Source organism: Tinamus guttatus, unplaced genomic scaffold, assembly GCF_059628265.1.
Source record: "Tinamus guttatus ecotype Peru unplaced genomic scaffold, ASM5962826v1 Tinamus_guttatus_pri_ptg000655l, whole genome shotgun sequence".
Classification (NCBI taxonomy): Eukaryota; Metazoa; Chordata; class Aves; order Tinamiformes; family Tinamidae; genus Tinamus; species Tinamus guttatus.
Window position 1 is genome coordinate 132,743 of NW_028289189.1, and position 16,184 is coordinate 148,926.

Here is a 16,184-nt window from a genome sequence, read left to right on the forward strand (position 1 = left end):
ACAATAGGGCTGTTGTACCCCTGGGAATCCAGACCAATAAAGACAGAGAGCAAGCCTGCAGGTTTCCTTTTTAGTGATGACCTACAGTAGGTTATAATGAAAGGGGAACACTTTGGAACACAATCACATCTTCTGGAGATGATCAGAAACACAACTACAGTGTCAACAGCTTCTAACACTGTACTACAAGAACTTCTTAGGTTCCAACCACCTGCCAAGAAATTCATCTTTACATTTTCCTGAGCGTTTTCCTGCTGCCAGCTCTTGACTACACACACTTTGCTTTATTTAACAAGTGGCCAGCTCCCAGCATAGTAATAAACTGCCTCACTGTGCCAGCACTCTATTTGGATGCAAGAGCTTGTGTACAGAGCAATTCACATTAAACATCAATTAATTACAAAGGGAGTGAAATATTTGGGAGCGAAACTAGGAATTATTTAGAAACTTATGACTAAAACCACCAGAATCACCACCCTAGATGAAGCTGGGAGTCCAGCTAGCCCAGCATACAATTTCTGACATTAGAAAATTGCTGTTCTTCAAGGAAAAAGAGCAAGGATTGCTATAACACTGAGTATAACTTAATGAAGAAGCTTCTTCCTTGCTCCAGTCAGTTTGTTCCTTAAAGCATAAGGACTTGTGTCCTTACTTTGATTTTTTTTTCAATTATATTTTTTAAACACCAAATTAACATGTGCATCTGTCACTCTAGTTATCTGCATTTTAATACACCCAGCTGGATCCAACTGAATCCATGGAGAGTTTTCTGCATCTTTGGTACCTGCACAAGTTGAGTGAACAGGAGCAGATAGTCAGTGCTCAGCCACTCCATCGAGACTAGTTAAAAGAATTGCCCTCTAGTCATTGTTTACAGGACAGAAAACAAACCTCGCCAGTGATAAGAGAGGCTTAAGAAATGTAAATGTTTAACTTAACTTGTAGTAGTCCCTACTCAGAAAAATGCTTAATTTAGTCTAATAACCTGCTAACTATAAGGGCTAATACCAAGTAAAAACAGCCCCCAGTGGATGTTAGCAAGGGACAAACCTCATTCAGAAGTTTCCTTGTAATCTGAGACAGTCACTTGTTTTGCTTCTGAAGCAAATTCCTAGAGCTTATTCCTAATAATGGAATAGTTTGTATAATGATCACATCTACAGTTACACTTTTCAAACGAGAGTGTGTTGTTTTCACCATGTTGCACCTTTATGGTTATAAAAACAAAACAATGTTACCTAACAAACCTAACACAGCACTAGGACATGAAATACAGGATGCTTCCAAGGCATATGACTAACAAATGTATCAGCTGAAGTGACAGAGCTTAGAACTTAAGCTTCTAGTAAAGAATAATAAACCAAATCCTAATTTTTTTAATTTAGTGTGTACATAAAAGAAAAAAATCCAAGAAACAAAGATCAATACCCAATAATCTTCATCCCAATATTAAGGGATGGGCTTTTTTTTGTGTGTGTTAAGTCTTCTAAAACACAGAAAAGTGAAGATGAGAAAAAATATTTTTATAAATATATTTGTAGACTTTGCTTCAAGTCTACAAATCCAACTCTCTCAGGATTAGGAAATTGAGATGTATAAAGTCATCCAAATTTTAGACAATACTGGGTTTAACAATAGGCTTGATGTTTAAAAAAAAACACCCAAACTTCTCTGAGGACAGAAAAATTTCCATCACATAACATGAGAGTTTAGCGTTGAGCAGAGACAACTCCAGAGGATCCTCAGAAAGGCAAATATCTATTTTAGATTTTCCCTACCTCCTCCAAATATCAAGCAAAAAACGTTTAAAGGGAATGATATAACTGGATGCCTGAAATATGTTACCCTCCAATCCCTGCAAATAAAGGGCAAAATTCAGAATGTAGATATGAATATTCACTGTGAACTGTACAGTGCAGTTCTGAAGCTCTTATAATTCAACTCAGTTAACGTTTTCACACTGGCACACAGGCTGAAGGATAAGAGCATCCCTTCTACTCCACTAAGAATAATAAAATCCAAAGCCACCTTTAAGAACAAAAAGAATGATAAACCACCCAACCTACTCATGACCATTTTACCTCACTAGAACCTATATCCTAATGCTTACAGGCACCACATTATTTTATAAAGAAGAATGTATTTTACTGCAAGCAATATCTGAGACTGCTTTTGTGGTACTGATTTTTTTTTTCTGGAAGATGCATTTATGCTCACATACTACTTCTCATGAATGCAATAATGCTAAAAAGACAAAAATCTCACAGCATAATGTATAGCCAAAACCATAACTGTGAACCATCACCCCTGCTTCACCTTGCTGTCTGATAAAATAAATCTACTCTTCAAAACGAGGGGGCTAATCAAAGCAATTTAGTCAAAAAGGAGAGGGAAAAAGATAATAAATACTAAGCTACGGACTGCCAGAGTGAAAGCAATTTTGCCATAAAGCTGACATGCTTAAAAGCAGAATAGGAGGAACTATGATCAATATCTGGAATGAAGGAATGAATTTCAAAACTTTAATCTTGTTGCATCCAATAGATGAAACTATAGTAACATTAATCAGAGTTCAAATACCTATCAAGATTAGCTGCACAAAGATCCCACAAGAAAGTCTATCTAGCAATAAAGCCACGGACTTTTAAGACCTTTTAACTCTGCCAGTAGCCTGTTGTCAGAGAAAGATGAAACATGTTTCCCACTCCCTCACACATCCATTTTCATGTTCAGCACTTATTTTGGAGAGAAAAATCTCATCTTACACAAGATCACAGGTTTAAGTTACCCTAAAAGTTTGCTTTTAGGGTAGCATCGATCAGAACAGAAAAAGAAGTAGAAAAGCCAATTATTTGACTATTATTCATACCACAATGCACAACTTAGTACATAAAGTAATAAAATCATTCCTGTCTTAGTGCCTAAAAAAAGAAAAAAAGTAAATGATGAAAAGTAGGAACTCAGCAGACAATTACAACCTATCTCAAATGATGTTATGAACCTAAATAGCGACAGCCTGGGAAGCTTAGTTCCGAGAGTCTTTTTTTATAGTTTTCATCTCATCCTAATCAATAAGGTCACAGTTGCACTCACAGACCTGGACACTTACTTTGTCAGGAGCGCCCCAAATGCAACCACAGCACTAATAAGAAAGGTATTTTATAATTCATTTAAAAATGAATTTGGAATGGCGTTAGTGGGATGTCTCCGTAGCTGAAATACAGAATGAAGTGCATTGAAAGACACCTTCCATATTCAGGACTAATCCTCCAGAGCCATTCCTAAGACTGGGTAATTAAGATCTTGTCATTCTTAGCTTCGGAATCCTTTTCTAAGTGTTGTATTTAGAAAGCACATGTGTTTTTAACATTTTGCTCTCTAAAAGCAGACAGCTAAAGTTCTACAATGCATCTTTTCTCAGAATTTCTAACACCAATGAGAAGAGCTAAATTGTAAAATTACAATTTTACATTAAAATTACATTTTAGCTCTATGAGTTACTTAACTGGCAAAGCCTTTCTGGGGTGGGGGAAGTGAAGGGAGAAAGAACGGAAGACATTCCTGATTTTGAAGCTGGTGCTATAAGGATACATAGAACCAAGAGCTCCTGACTTCTAAGTGCTTGAACAGCTTTTGACACACACCATGGTCTCACAATCTAATTTAGAATACTTAAAATTTAAATTGCAATGTTAAATAATATGATCCTGTACTAGATAACTTCCTTCCTGATCCTGAAACTGACCCACAAATACTATATCCATTCAACTGAACTCTTCAAGGTTTACGCACAGAGCTTTGCGATCAATCTTTAACTGACATGTAGCAAGATCAGAAGACTACTCATCTCCAGTCTAGTAGATACTGCATAAGCAACCTATAAAAAGCAACAGATACAGGTTAAACATTGCTAAATATAACAGAATATCCCTAAGACACATTAAAGGGACTGGAAAAGAAGATATTTAAAAAGGCCATCTACTTTACGCTGTAAGTTCTTCTAACTAATAGCCTGTTTTGTGGTCCTGAAACACTCTGACTATAACTCGTAAAGAAGAAACAAATTGCCACCACATTCTCCAAAGAAAAGTTTCTTATATAGCTGCAAACACCGAGAAGTCAGAACACAACCTTGCACCTTTCCAAAGCTCGGTGCTCGTACAGCCTAAGCCCAACAGGTGAATGTTTGGAGTGATGACAGCATTAAGAACTTCCATTTAGCAGCTTAAAATAAACGTTGGAAGGCAGATTATTATTTCTCTTGCTAGTTAGCTCATGTTTGTCTTTTCAACACGATGCTGAAGGACGGAATGACAGCACATCCCTTCTTTGTTCCCAGCACTCAGTTAAGCCTCCCAGGAGTCAAAAGCAGAATGGGGTAAAGTTGAACCATACGCTGAGTAATACGACTGCACTGCACTGATAGTCTAACCCTTAGAATTGAGGTTAGAATAATTAAATCTTTAGTTAATAGATGAATAAAGTAGATAAACTATTTCTACTAAAAAAAGGCGTAGTTGTACCTTGTTCAAAAACATCCACACCCAATTCCCCCGCCCAAATCAACAGTTTAAAATACAAAAAGACAACCTAATGAACAGGCCAAACACAGGACTGTTGAGTAGACAACTGTACTTCAATTCCAGACCTGCGGCTGACATGCAACGTTTGAGTCTCCTACAACCACATTTTGCCTCATCTGTAATAAATGAACTGTTTCACAAGGATTCCTTAAGGATTTTTGTTTTTCAACTCTGATGAGTAGCAATTACAAACTGTCAGTTCATATAATGCTGTGTAATTCTGCAGCCTTCCAAAGTATTCATATAACCACTAATTGTACTATTTAAAAAACTTGAGTAACCAGATAAAACTTAGTATTTAGGTTACCAGATACTTAAAAGCTTCGTTTCAAAGAGCTATGAAATTAAACTTTATCAAGAGACAGATTACAGTATTGTTCTTTTATCAAGAAATAACAAATAGCAGACAGAGGGCCAGATTCTAACTTGAACACTAGAAGTGCCACAATATATTACACACATTATTTATTTTCAAGCCTTTGAAACCAACCCGGTCACTGTTGACACTGAAGCAACAACCTTATCTTTTCATCATAAAAGGCTTTATCCTGCCAAGATCATTTGAAGAGACCATTTAAGTGTAACATTTACTATTGTGGCATAAAGATGAAGGGTTTGTTAAGTTACTTATATGCGTAAAAGCCTGCAGAACTCTACTGCCCCAAAGCCAAGACTAAAGGTTATTTAACACTTCTTTAGGTCTTAGTGCTTAAGCCAAAAGACTTAAAAACTCTGCAGAGAAGTAAAATCCCGCTTAAGAACTGCGAACAAGAAAGGCAAACTCATTTAATAGGTGTTTACCTGTAAATATTTTTCACAAAATATTACAGTCTTCACTAATTCTAGTTTGGTATTAAAGATGCAATACAACAAGGAAAACAAACACTTTTGATGTACTTAATGACAAGTTCTCACAATCTGGTGATTAATCATGACTTATCCCAGTGTCAAAGTTTCAGTATTCAGCCAGCAGCTCAGAAAGCATCACTCCTTTAAGTACTTAATGCATATTCCTGCCTGCCCAGCCATTAGCATATTGAAAAGGTGGCAGAGACTAATAATACCTGGACCTTCAAGAGGAGGCAGGGTATCTAATGATTTATTTTCAATTTGTACCCTAAATCTGGAAAATATAAGGTTGGGCCCTAACACTTGATTACCTTTACCTTTGATGTCTACAAAAAGTAGGCTAGAAACAAATTAGCTCTTTAATGAACACTCCGCCTTATTACAAGATGCTAGTAAAAACGTCCAGCAAGTCCTCAAGTGAATCAACTAGATTAAAAAACACACAAATGATCTTTCCTTTTCTAGATTCAATCCCAGCTCAATAATAAACAATTAGCATCTATTAGTGCATTATTATTAAACAATCCATTCCTTTGTACAAAATAATTCTGTTCATTTCTAGCATTTCAGATGAGCCAGTTGTTCTTTTCTTACATTAAGGCTACAGAATAGCTATTTTCTTTTTCTTTTTTTTTCCCCTCCCCTAAGTGTTTTTTTTTTTCTTACTGTGCTTTGGATCCAGACAGCAAAATTCTCCAGTTTTCCACTTTTCTACCTCTCTCCTGTACTTATTCACATGCATCCGAGGACACGACCTCATCATTCTTCCGTCTGTGATTCTTTCCCAGACGGTTGTGAGGAAACCGTCAGCTCAGGAAACTGTGGGAAGCTGCTGGAAGTCCGTCAACATTGGAGTGATAAAGTTTGCAACATCACTGGAGAGTTAGCATCATTAATTAAACTAACACTGGCATTCCGATCTGTATCTTCATTACTTGAGTTACAACACACTTAAGAGATCAAACTCCACCACTTTTTTTTTTTTTGAGGGGGGCTGCTGTTGATGTTAAGATAACTTAAATTAAATTTAAGTTTAAGCCCAGGTTTGCTCTGCAGTGAAAACCAGTCACGACTGCCACACTAACTACACTTTTACTCCTAATTTATTCCAGTTTTATTATACCTGGCTATATTTCATGTGTCTAATAAAAGATAAACACACATTTGGAACACATCTGAACTGCTAAAAGTTATTAATTGAGGTATGTGTTCTAGATGTTTTTAAATCTCTCTCCATGTGAAAGCACTGTGCTCGTTACAGTGCAAACAAAGTTTTTGACAACCTTTAAACCTACAGATCACTCCTTTTAACACATGCCCACAAGTGCAGAGAAGTCCCACACTCTGTGTTGCCAGGTGGTATCTGCTGCTCCAGGAATTCATTGAGCAATCCCCTGACCTGCAAACAGTATTAAAAAAATACCTCAACGAGGCTAAAATATGCAAACCAAGCACCATCTCTACAAGGGGCCTCAAAACCCTGGATTTAAGCTAAATTTCCAATGCTGTTGTTCAGTAATACTTTTTCCTCAGTGGCAATGCTGACTTTAAAAGCCACTACTCCCTTCCCCCAGAGCGTTATTTTTAACCCAGATGATTTCAGTGATCCCATTTACAGCCCCACAGCTGTAATGGGACCGAGGAACAGCAGCCTGAGTGTGAAGACAGGAATAGGTGGCTAGGATTAAGACGGAAGAGACTGGGAATTTCTCAGGCTGGTGTTTTCACCCCAGTGGATACGCTGTCCAAGTGCCTGAGACCCTAAAGCCTGCAGCAGCCTGAGGACTTGAGCTAAAACAAAACCAGCATGGGAATTTTACAATTTTCGTACTTCTTCCACGTGACACTAACTTACTCATCTGTGGTCATCTTCCTCCAGGTCCTTATATAAAGTCACAAGATTCATTCAGAGCCTTTTGCCCTCCCCTACTTCCACAGGGACCCGAAACTTGCAGGGGAGGCACTTGCAACAGTACCTGTGCTTCAGCATTTTTATTCCCCAAGCCCAGCCTCAATTTTAAAGCGAGGTTTATGCTACCTTTTGCACAAAGATTTCGATCTGTACACACCTCGTAGCGCTTAAGACCTCCCTCAAATATTTTGGACTCCCCCCAGCTTTAGGAAGAGCCTAGCAAGCCCTTACACTTCTGCACCAATTTCAAGCCGCTGCACAAGGAAAGACACGGAAGCCAATGCAGGGACTCTTGGCACAGCAGCCCGAGGATGACTACAAGACTTCAGGGCTTCCAGCAAACCTGCGCGTGCGGAGGCCAGAGCCTGGGGAAGCTTCGGCCCCTCGGGAGGAGCAGAGGAGTCGGCCCCGCGTTTTGCACCCGTTGCCCCTAATTCAGCCCCTCATCCCCTGGACTCCAGGCTTCCCCAGGCACCGTGGCCTAGAAGCTTCCCCCACGCCAACGGGGGCAGCTTGTGTTTAATTGCAGAGAAGGCAGCGGCCCCGCTGGAGCTTTTAGCTTTACTTTTATATACAAGCAAAATACAAAGCTGACTGAGCAGCGGAACATAATAAAAAAAAAAAAAGAGAGAAAACCGGGATTTTTTCCGGGGGAAGAGGCAAACGCTGCCCATCGCCCTCACCTACACGGGGGCTCTGCCTTAGGGCGGGAGGGGACCCCCCTCCCCCGGCGGCTCCTCGCGGGCAGCTCCGCGGCCGGGGCGGCGCCTCCCGCGCTCCCTCCCTCTCCCCCCGGCCGGGCCGCGGCCTCCCGCGGGGGCTGCCTGCAAATGGCGGGGGAGGCCGCGGCTCCCGCCGCCGCCGCCGCCGCCTCCCTGCACCTGCCCGGGGCCCGCGGCGCCCGCCGAGGGGCGGGATCCGCCCCCCGCCTCCCCGGGCCCGGCTCTGAGGGGAGAGCGGCGGCGGGCGGGGGGGGGCGGTTTGCTGGGCTGGGGGGGGGAGGTCCCCTCGGGGCCCGGCCGTGAGGAAGGCGAGGAGGAGGGAGAGGGAGCCGTGAGGTAAAGGAGGGGAAAAGGAGGCGGCTCTATGAGAGACCCCCCCCGCGCTAGGCCGTGAGGAGGAAGAGGAGGGTGAGGAATCCATGAGGTAAAGGAGGGGGGTAGGGAGGGTAGATCTCTCGGGGCCACGAAGAAGAGGAGGAGGATGAAGGATCTGTGAGGTGAAGAAGGAGAGGGAGGGAGCGGCTCTCTGAGCCCCCCCCCCCCCGACCGTGATGAGGAAGACGGTGAGGGGATCCGTGAGGTAATGGCGGGGGGGGGGGGGCAGCTCTCCCCCCTCCCCCCCCAGGTCATGAGGAGGAAGAGGAAGGTGAGGGAACCGTGAGGTAAAAAAGGGGAGGGGGGGTGTCTTGCTAAGGGCCGTGAGGAGGAAGAGGAGAGTGAGGGATACGTAAGGTAAAAAAAAAAAAGGGGGGGGGGGAGGAGGTCTTGCTAAGGGCTCTGAGGAGGAGGAAGGGGGGGAGGAAGGCAGCCTCACCTGCACGGCGGCCTCCAGCTTGCCCTCGAAGGTGAAGTCGATGAGGTCGGGCTTGAGGCAGAGCCCATAGTTGAGGGGGGACACGTCGGCGGGGAGCCGCTCGAAGGGCCGCTTCTCCGGCATGGCGGGCCGGGCGGCGGCGCCCCCCCGCGGCGGGGCGGCGGCTGGGGCGGGATGGGCGCGGGGGCAGCGGGGGGGAGCAGTTTCCTACCGGCGACGCGGCGGCCCCCGCACCGACACACGGAGCGGGCGAGCGGCGGCAGCGGCGACGGGGAGGAGGGAGGGGCGGGGGCGCGCGCGCGCTCCCGGCACGAGGCGGCCGGGGCGGGAGGGGGAGGGCGGGACGGCGCGTGCGCGCGGCGGGGCTACGCGGCCGCGCACGTACGGCGGCGCGTTGCGTAAGCGCGGGGGGGGGGAGGGAGGAGGAGGGGCGGGGGCGCATGCGCGAGGCGCGCCACTCGCTCTTCTCCGTGCGCGCATGCGCGCTCTGCCGGTGGGGGCCGAGCGGGAGCGGGGTGCCCCGGTTCAATGCAACGGGGAGTGGGGGGAGCAGGGTGAATGGGGGGGGTTTCCCGGTGCGATGCAACGGCGTGGGGGGGTGTGAACGGGGGGTGCCCCGGTGTGATGCAACGGGGCGGGGGACAGGGTGAACGGGGGGGCATTCCCCGGTGAAATGCACCTGCGGGGGCAGGATGCACGGGGTTGCCCCAGTTGCAAGTGCAACCTGGGCTGGAGAATCCTGGCTGTGCTTGGCGTGGGCTGTGGGATACAGAGGGTTTCCCAGGACAGGGAGACCCTTGCAGGACCCTTCCGAACCCAGTTCGGTCCCATCTGTGTGGTCACTGCTGGGTCGCCCTGCGCTGGGTGGCACCCGCCGCAGCCCGAACCTGTTCTCGTCTTTGCAAATATTTACCCAGTTCCTTTGCTGCTGGCCCTGGTGCTTTGTGTTAGTTTTCCTTCTGTCGAGCAGTTTTTTATTGATGACTTTTTGCACATGGAGGCAGTACAGGCAGGGCTGTGCGGACTGGGACGTTTCCTGCATGTCCCACACCTGGGAAAGCTGGAAGGGGAAGAATTCACCCCAAAACGTGGTGTGCCCCGCGCTGCCGCATGCGCAGCCATGTCCCGGGTGGGTGATGCCGGGGGCAGTTCTGTGACAACTGCCAGCAGGAAGTTTAAAAATCCCTAATGACAGCAGTATACGGGAAAGAGAAGGGCAAAGTGTCACATCTCTCTGGAGACAGCACAGGGAGAAAGGAGGGAAGAAAGGAAAAGCTCCGGGTGCTGCCGGGCTCCACTTCAGAGAGCAAAACAGGGAGAGTCAAAGGAAAACTGCTGCTGGGTTTGGCTTTGCTCTTCCCTCATGCCTGAGGTTTTGCCATTCCTGCCGGGAGCGGGAGCAGCCAGAGGCACCAGCTAATCCTGCCGTGCAGGCCGGGACAGCGGCTTAGGGCAGGAATCTCTGGCATTCGAGAGCGCGGCGATGCCGGGGCCTCTTGCTCCGTGCTCACTGCCAGCCTTTGAAACCTCCACGGGGCTCCGTGCACAGGATTCCCGTGCTGCTCCGCATCCCTCCCTGCACCAGGTCGCTTCCTGGGCCCCTCCAGGCTGGAGCTGAGAGGTCCGGCATTCCTAGCTAGGCAGGTGCAGCCTGCACAGCAGGACACACCAGGCTGGCAGCTCCATTGCCATGGGAAAGGCTGCTGGTGGGTGGCTTGGGATAACCACGGCCACCCTGGGGGTTTGGACCTGTTGTCCCGTGGGGAAACTCCGGTTTCCCACCAGGATGCGCCTGGGAGGGTTGGCGTTATCCTCCGTATGATGCCGCAATGCCCTGAGGATGCTGATGCAATTCCCACCACCCGCACTGGAAACTTCCCTTCCAAGCAAATCCCATCGGAAGAGCCGCAGCCGGCCTGCCTGGCACGTCGGCGGGAGCACGGCCATGCCAGCAAGCGTGGTGGCCGGCATATCCAAACGGCGGGAACGCCGTGATGTTGCAAGCACTCCATGTGCCGGCCTCGTTTCGGGATGGCCAAAATGGGCCCCTCCGGCTCGTGGCACCGAGCAGCGGGGAGCGGGACTGCGTGCTGAGCGCAGCCGAGACCTGGCGCGCGTCGTTACAGCAGTGAGCGCGGCCGCGGAGGCCCCGGGGAGGCCGGAGCGCTCGGCACCGCGTCGCGCTGTTGCTCCCTGGCGGCTGCCGCGGCGCAGGGCGCGAGCGGCCACACAAGGACGAGGCCCCGCGCCAGGAGGGCACCGGGAGGGGACACGGGGAGGTGGCACAAGGGCACTGCGCTGCGTGCTGCACCCCCCCCCCCCAGCGCCGTGAGTTTGGGGGTGCCCTTGGCCCGTAGTGGGGAGGCTCCCCCCGCCGCCCACCGCGCTGGGGGGTCCCGCACCCCGTGCACGGCACATTTTGGGGGGGGGGGCTCCCCCGGTGCACGTTGCCCCCCCCTCTCCCCACACGCAGCCCCGCCCGCGGGAGGCGCCTTCCCCCATCCCCCCTCCCGCCCGCGGCAGCCGCTGGAATTTTCCACTCGCCGCCGCGGCGCGGGCTCCACGCTAGCCCCGCCCCCGTCCGTAGGCCCCGCCCCCTCCGCTAACCACGCCTATCCTGAGCGGGCGGCCCCGCCCCCGTCCCGGCGGGGCCCCGCCCCCGTCCCGGCGGCCCGCGCGGCGCGAAGATGGCGGCCTCCGTGGCGGCGGGCCTGGGCCGCCTGGGCCTGCGGGTGCGGAGCGGAGCGGGGCGGCCCGGGCTGGGGAGCCGAGGGCCCCGGGCGGTGCCGAGGGGTTATGGGGCGTTCTGTGGGGCTGCACGCTGAGGGACTGCCGGGGCTGCTGTGGGGCTCGGGCTGTGCGGTGGGGGAATATGGGGCGCGGAGAGGAGGTGAGGAGGGAGCCGTGGTGGGGACAGGCACGGCGGCAGTTCTAGCGAGCGGGGAATAAGGGGGATTTGCCCCCAAACACGGTCCCGCTCCACCTGCCCAGGCCGTGTTGCCAGCAGGACCCTGCTCTGCCTCCTGTGGATGGGTGAGCACCAGGACTTTGCTGTTTTTTCTCTCTAGAGTGTGGAATCCATACTTCGTCCCGCCAGAGCAGCTCCAACTTGTCTTGTTGTCCCCATGAGGACAAAGCGGAGGTTCTCTGTCCCCAACTGGAACGCAGAAGAGTCCATTAAGGGAAGGGAGAAGAGAGTTCGAGCTTCGATGATGGTATCTCCTGAGGAGCACATGGAACGGACCTTCTATTTGGCCTGCACGGGTGACAAAACTTGTCCTGGTCTCTTCTTGTGGGCAGAAATAATGCAAGGCAGAAGCATGGAGCTATCAGCATCAGCTAAAGCAGCGTGACTTTGTCACCAGCCTCTCGGTCTGCAATGGGCTGACTTACCCTGCAGTCTGGTGCCCTGCTGAACCCCCGAAATGTGCCCGGCTTTTGGCTCCTTTGTGCCTAGGAAGCAGGAATAGCCAGTGAGGTCCTGTTGCTTCCTGCTGCCTGTGTCTTATTTTCCATCCTTTGGGGCTGTGTGGAGGTGGGGAATGTGTAGGTTAATCCAAGTTATTGGTAGTGACAGGTGCCTGTTGTTACCCTCGTTCTTGTGTTTCATCATACCAAAGTTTTTGAGAAGGAATCATGGTTCTCCAGCCCTCAGCAGCGAGAGTGTGTGTTTAATGCTTTCATCATGTAGCCTTTTGTCATCTGAGTGCCTCTTGCTGACCTTTCTTTTCCTCTCACACAGCTGATATTTTTGACCCGTACGTCCCTCCCGAAGGCGATGCCCGCTTGACCTCTCTATCTAAAGATGGGCTGAAGCAAAAGATGGAGAAGCTCAGGCAAACTGCTGCCTCGCGGCTGGCGTGAGTACTCACCTTTTAGTTAGCCCAGGCACCTCTGGAGCAGAAGATACGCTCCGTTTGGTCTTCCAGCCCGTGCCTTTGTTTTCCACCTGGTTCTTTCGTTGCTGTTGTTGTATCCCTTCTCTGGGAATTTCTGATCTGAACAGGAATGCAAGGTGCTCCTAGAATCATAGAATCATAGAATGCTTAGGGTTGGAAGGGACCTCTAGAGATCATCTAGTCCAACCCCCCTGCACACGCAGGGTCACCTAGAGCACGTGGCACAGGGCTGCGTCCAAGCGGGTTTGAAGATCTCCAGAGAAGGAGACTCTACAACCTCTCTGGGCAGCCTGTTCCAGTGCTCTGGCACCCTCACTGTTAAGAAATTTTTCCTTAAGTTCCTATGGAATTTTTGATGTTTCAGTTTCCGGCCATTTCCTCTAGTCCTATCAGTGGCCACCACTGAAAAGAGACCATCTCCTCCTAGCAATCTGCCCTGGGCCTGTTGCAGACAACCCCGCAGGGTGTTTGACTTAGGAATACCTAGAGCTTGTCTTTGGGGAGTCTCCAATTCACAGTAAAAGCTGGGCTTGCACTGACTGAGGTTATCGTCCTGATCTGGAACGTGTGAGGAGCTTTCAGTTAGTTCTCTGCTTGCTGTAGAGTTTTTCTTGTCTTTTCAGCCTGCGGAAGGTAAAAAACCACGATCCAAATTTCAGCACTAAAACCTTTCCAGAGAAGGCACAGGAGATATTCACTGAAGCTCACAATTCCCTGGCAAAGTAAGACCTGCTCTCTGCCCGCTGTGGTTATGCAGTACACAGTTCTCTGCCTGTGTGCCGCTGCTGTTTGTTGTTTTGTTTTGTATTTCTGATACCTGTACCCTGTCTCTGACTTTATCTTGCCCTGTTATCTCTTCCCTGAAGAGGAGATGGTGTTAGAGATTGGGTTAGTACTCGCTGTGATAATGAAAGGCAAGATATGGGACATCCATCTTGTCCTGGCTTGTAAAGGGGACGAGCTTCTCGCACCCTCAGTGCTATCAGCAGAGCAGTGGGTGGTTGGTCCTGTTCCAGATTGCTCTGCAGAGGGTCTGGATCTGCTGTGGTGCCTCACTGACTTGCTCCACTTTGCAGTAATCAAACAGCTTTCAAAACTGCACCTTGCTTACAATTCCAAACACCAATAAAACATTTGGGTCATAACTGGCTTCCCAAGGATATTGTCATATCTCTTGCTGAGGTCTTGTCAGTCTGTTTGCTTTTTTTTTTTTTTTTTTCTCTCTGAGATAACAACTGAGAATTTAGCTCTTTCTGTCTTACAAACGGATCGTGTGCCTTCTGGACAACTTTGTGAGTAAGCCTCTTTCTGATATGTATATTCGAGCAACTGGGTGTGTTTCTCTTGCAGTTTTAACAAGCAGAAACTTCACTCCTTGGTGACAGAGCGCTGCTACTCGGTAAATATTTACCTGGATGTTAGAGTGGGGAAGCAATGCACAAGTCTGAGAAATAGCTAATGAATAGGTGCCTCGTCATAGGCAGTAGTTTGCTCTTCATTCAATGCAACCCTCTAAGTCGCAGCTTTATTTTTCCTTCGTAGGAGATGGTCCGTGGAAACAGGTATAAGACCATCCGGTGGAGCTTTATAGAGTCGCTGGAACCTCCCAGGGTGGTTCATGTCCGATGTCACAGCATGGTGAACGAGGACAACCTGTACGGGCAGGTGACGGTGCGCATGCACACGCGACAGGTACGTGCCCTCGTGCCCCTTGCGGCGCCTGCCCGCCCTCAGCCCGACACGTTTCTTGCCCCTGTTTGCAGACTCTGGCCATCTACGACCGCTTTGGGCGGCTGATGTACGGTGGGGAGCAGGTGCCCAAGGACGTTTTGGAGTATGTTGTGTTTGAGAGGCACTTGGTCAACGTATATGGCACGTGGAGGATGCACGGCAAGATCGTTCCGGCGTGGGCGCCACCAAAGGACCCTATTGTCAAGGTACTGCTGCCACGAACTGCTGTGAAACAAAGGTCCCTAGTTAATTCTGGACAAAACCACACATGTGCTTCTGCTGATGGGGTGATGGTAGCTTCCTCTGCAAGGAGCTGCTTATTAACGTGGGGTTATCAGCCCCCAACCGCCCTCACCTTGGCTGTTGTGTGTTATAACCACCAGGCACTAGACTGGAGGAGGTCTTTGCCAGTCAAGTGCCTCTGTTCTAGCTATGAGCAATAGCTTCTCTGCTGCTTCTGGAGGTCCTGTGCCCCTGGGTGTAGCTATACCTCACTGCATCCAGCTGTTGGATGTTGTCCAGGGGCTCCTGTAGTACCAAGGAAAGCCTGATGTGGGCAATGAATGTGGAGCTGCTGGTGCCATGCAGAAGAGATGTCCCTGTGGCTTGTGAGACGTGGGTTCTCCTCTAAACTACACATCAAGTTCAAATTTAAGCAGGTCGATTTCCTCCTTTGCCCTAATTTGCAGGGGTAACCAGGGACTTAAGTCTGTAGGGTGGTTGAAGTCTTTATGTGGAAAACATGGAATATACTTGGTTTACAATAACCTGGAAGGTGTAATAAAATCCTGGGGTTGTTTGGCATGTGTGTGGTAAATTCTGGGGTTATTGCTCCCTGTGCTTCACCTGACAAATTGGTGCTGCTGTCCCGTTTTCCTGTGATACTAAAAGCACGTCCAGGAGAGGAAAGAGCTGAGAACTGTAGTACTGGTACCAGAGATGTCATCCCATTTCTTCCCATGCTGCTGCCATCTGGCCATCTACCTGTGCAAGACTTTGATGTTGCCAGAACCCCCTGCTCACCCTTTCCCTTGCTGTGTAACACACGAGAGTTTCCTGATGCACAAGAGTTTCCTGCTACAGCTGCTCAGAGCTGTTCGGTGTCCTCTCTGTCATGCTAATGCCATGTCTTGCTTTTTCAGACGGTGATGATTCCTGGCCCAGTTTTGAAACCCTCACAAGAGTATGAAGAAATCAAACGGGAAACTCCAGAGCCTGTGCAGATGCAATGATACAAACAACCCTGGGGGAAGAAGTGGAGTATGTTGGGGGTTGCATGTTGGACATAGCTGTGCTTTTCCAGTGGGCAAATCAACAAGCAGAGTGTCTTCAGGAATGGACTTTAGCCACTTAGAAGTTGCCTTTACAGCAGCAAGAGGGGCTTGGGAGGGGAATTCAAATGAGCCACGAGAGGAGCTCGTCCCTGTTCGTGTAGACTTGGTGTGCAACCCCTCCGTGTTCCTGTGAACACCAGGACACTGTTGTCCTCAGGACTGCTCTCTAGGAAGCATCCTGAGAGCCACTGGCAGCAGGAGGGGCCTTAACCAAGGGATACTGGGCACTTTCATGGGAAGTGCCATAGACCTGATGGGCTTCTGTTAAAATTCGGAGCGGTACATGTTGGTGCTCCGTTTTCTAATCCTCTCCCTTGGCCTCTACACTGCTTACCTGTGT

General features: G+C 49.1%; 2 protein-coding genes across 2 annotated transcripts in view; one reads left to right on the top strand and one right to left on the bottom strand.

Annotated features, from left to right (window-relative positions):
* The window catches only part of NPEPPS (aminopeptidase puromycin sensitive), a 34,192-nt gene extending 25,120 nt beyond the window's left edge, over positions 1–9,072 (bottom strand). Inside the window, exon 1 of the mRNA XM_088536291.1 lies at positions 8,881–9,072. Coding sequence (XP_088392417.1) covers positions 8,881–9,003 — 123 coding nt within the window. The 5' untranslated portion in view covers positions 9,004–9,072. The remainder of the gene's footprint in view (positions 1–8,880) is intronic.
* A 2,485-nt stretch (positions 9,073–11,557) lies between these two features.
* MRPL45 (mitochondrial ribosomal protein L45) lies at positions 11,558–15,763 on the top strand. The gene is made up of 8 exons (XM_088536293.1): positions 11,558–11,612; positions 11,949–12,144; positions 12,623–12,740; positions 13,403–13,501; positions 14,130–14,178; positions 14,322–14,471; positions 14,543–14,716; positions 15,653–15,763. The coding sequence occupies exons 1-8, from the start codon at positions 11,568–11,570 to the stop codon at positions 15,740–15,742; spliced, it is 921 nt and encodes a 306-aa protein (XP_088392419.1). The 5' UTR covers positions 11,558–11,567; the 3' UTR covers positions 15,743–15,763.
* Positions 15,764–16,184: the final 421 nt, after the last annotated feature.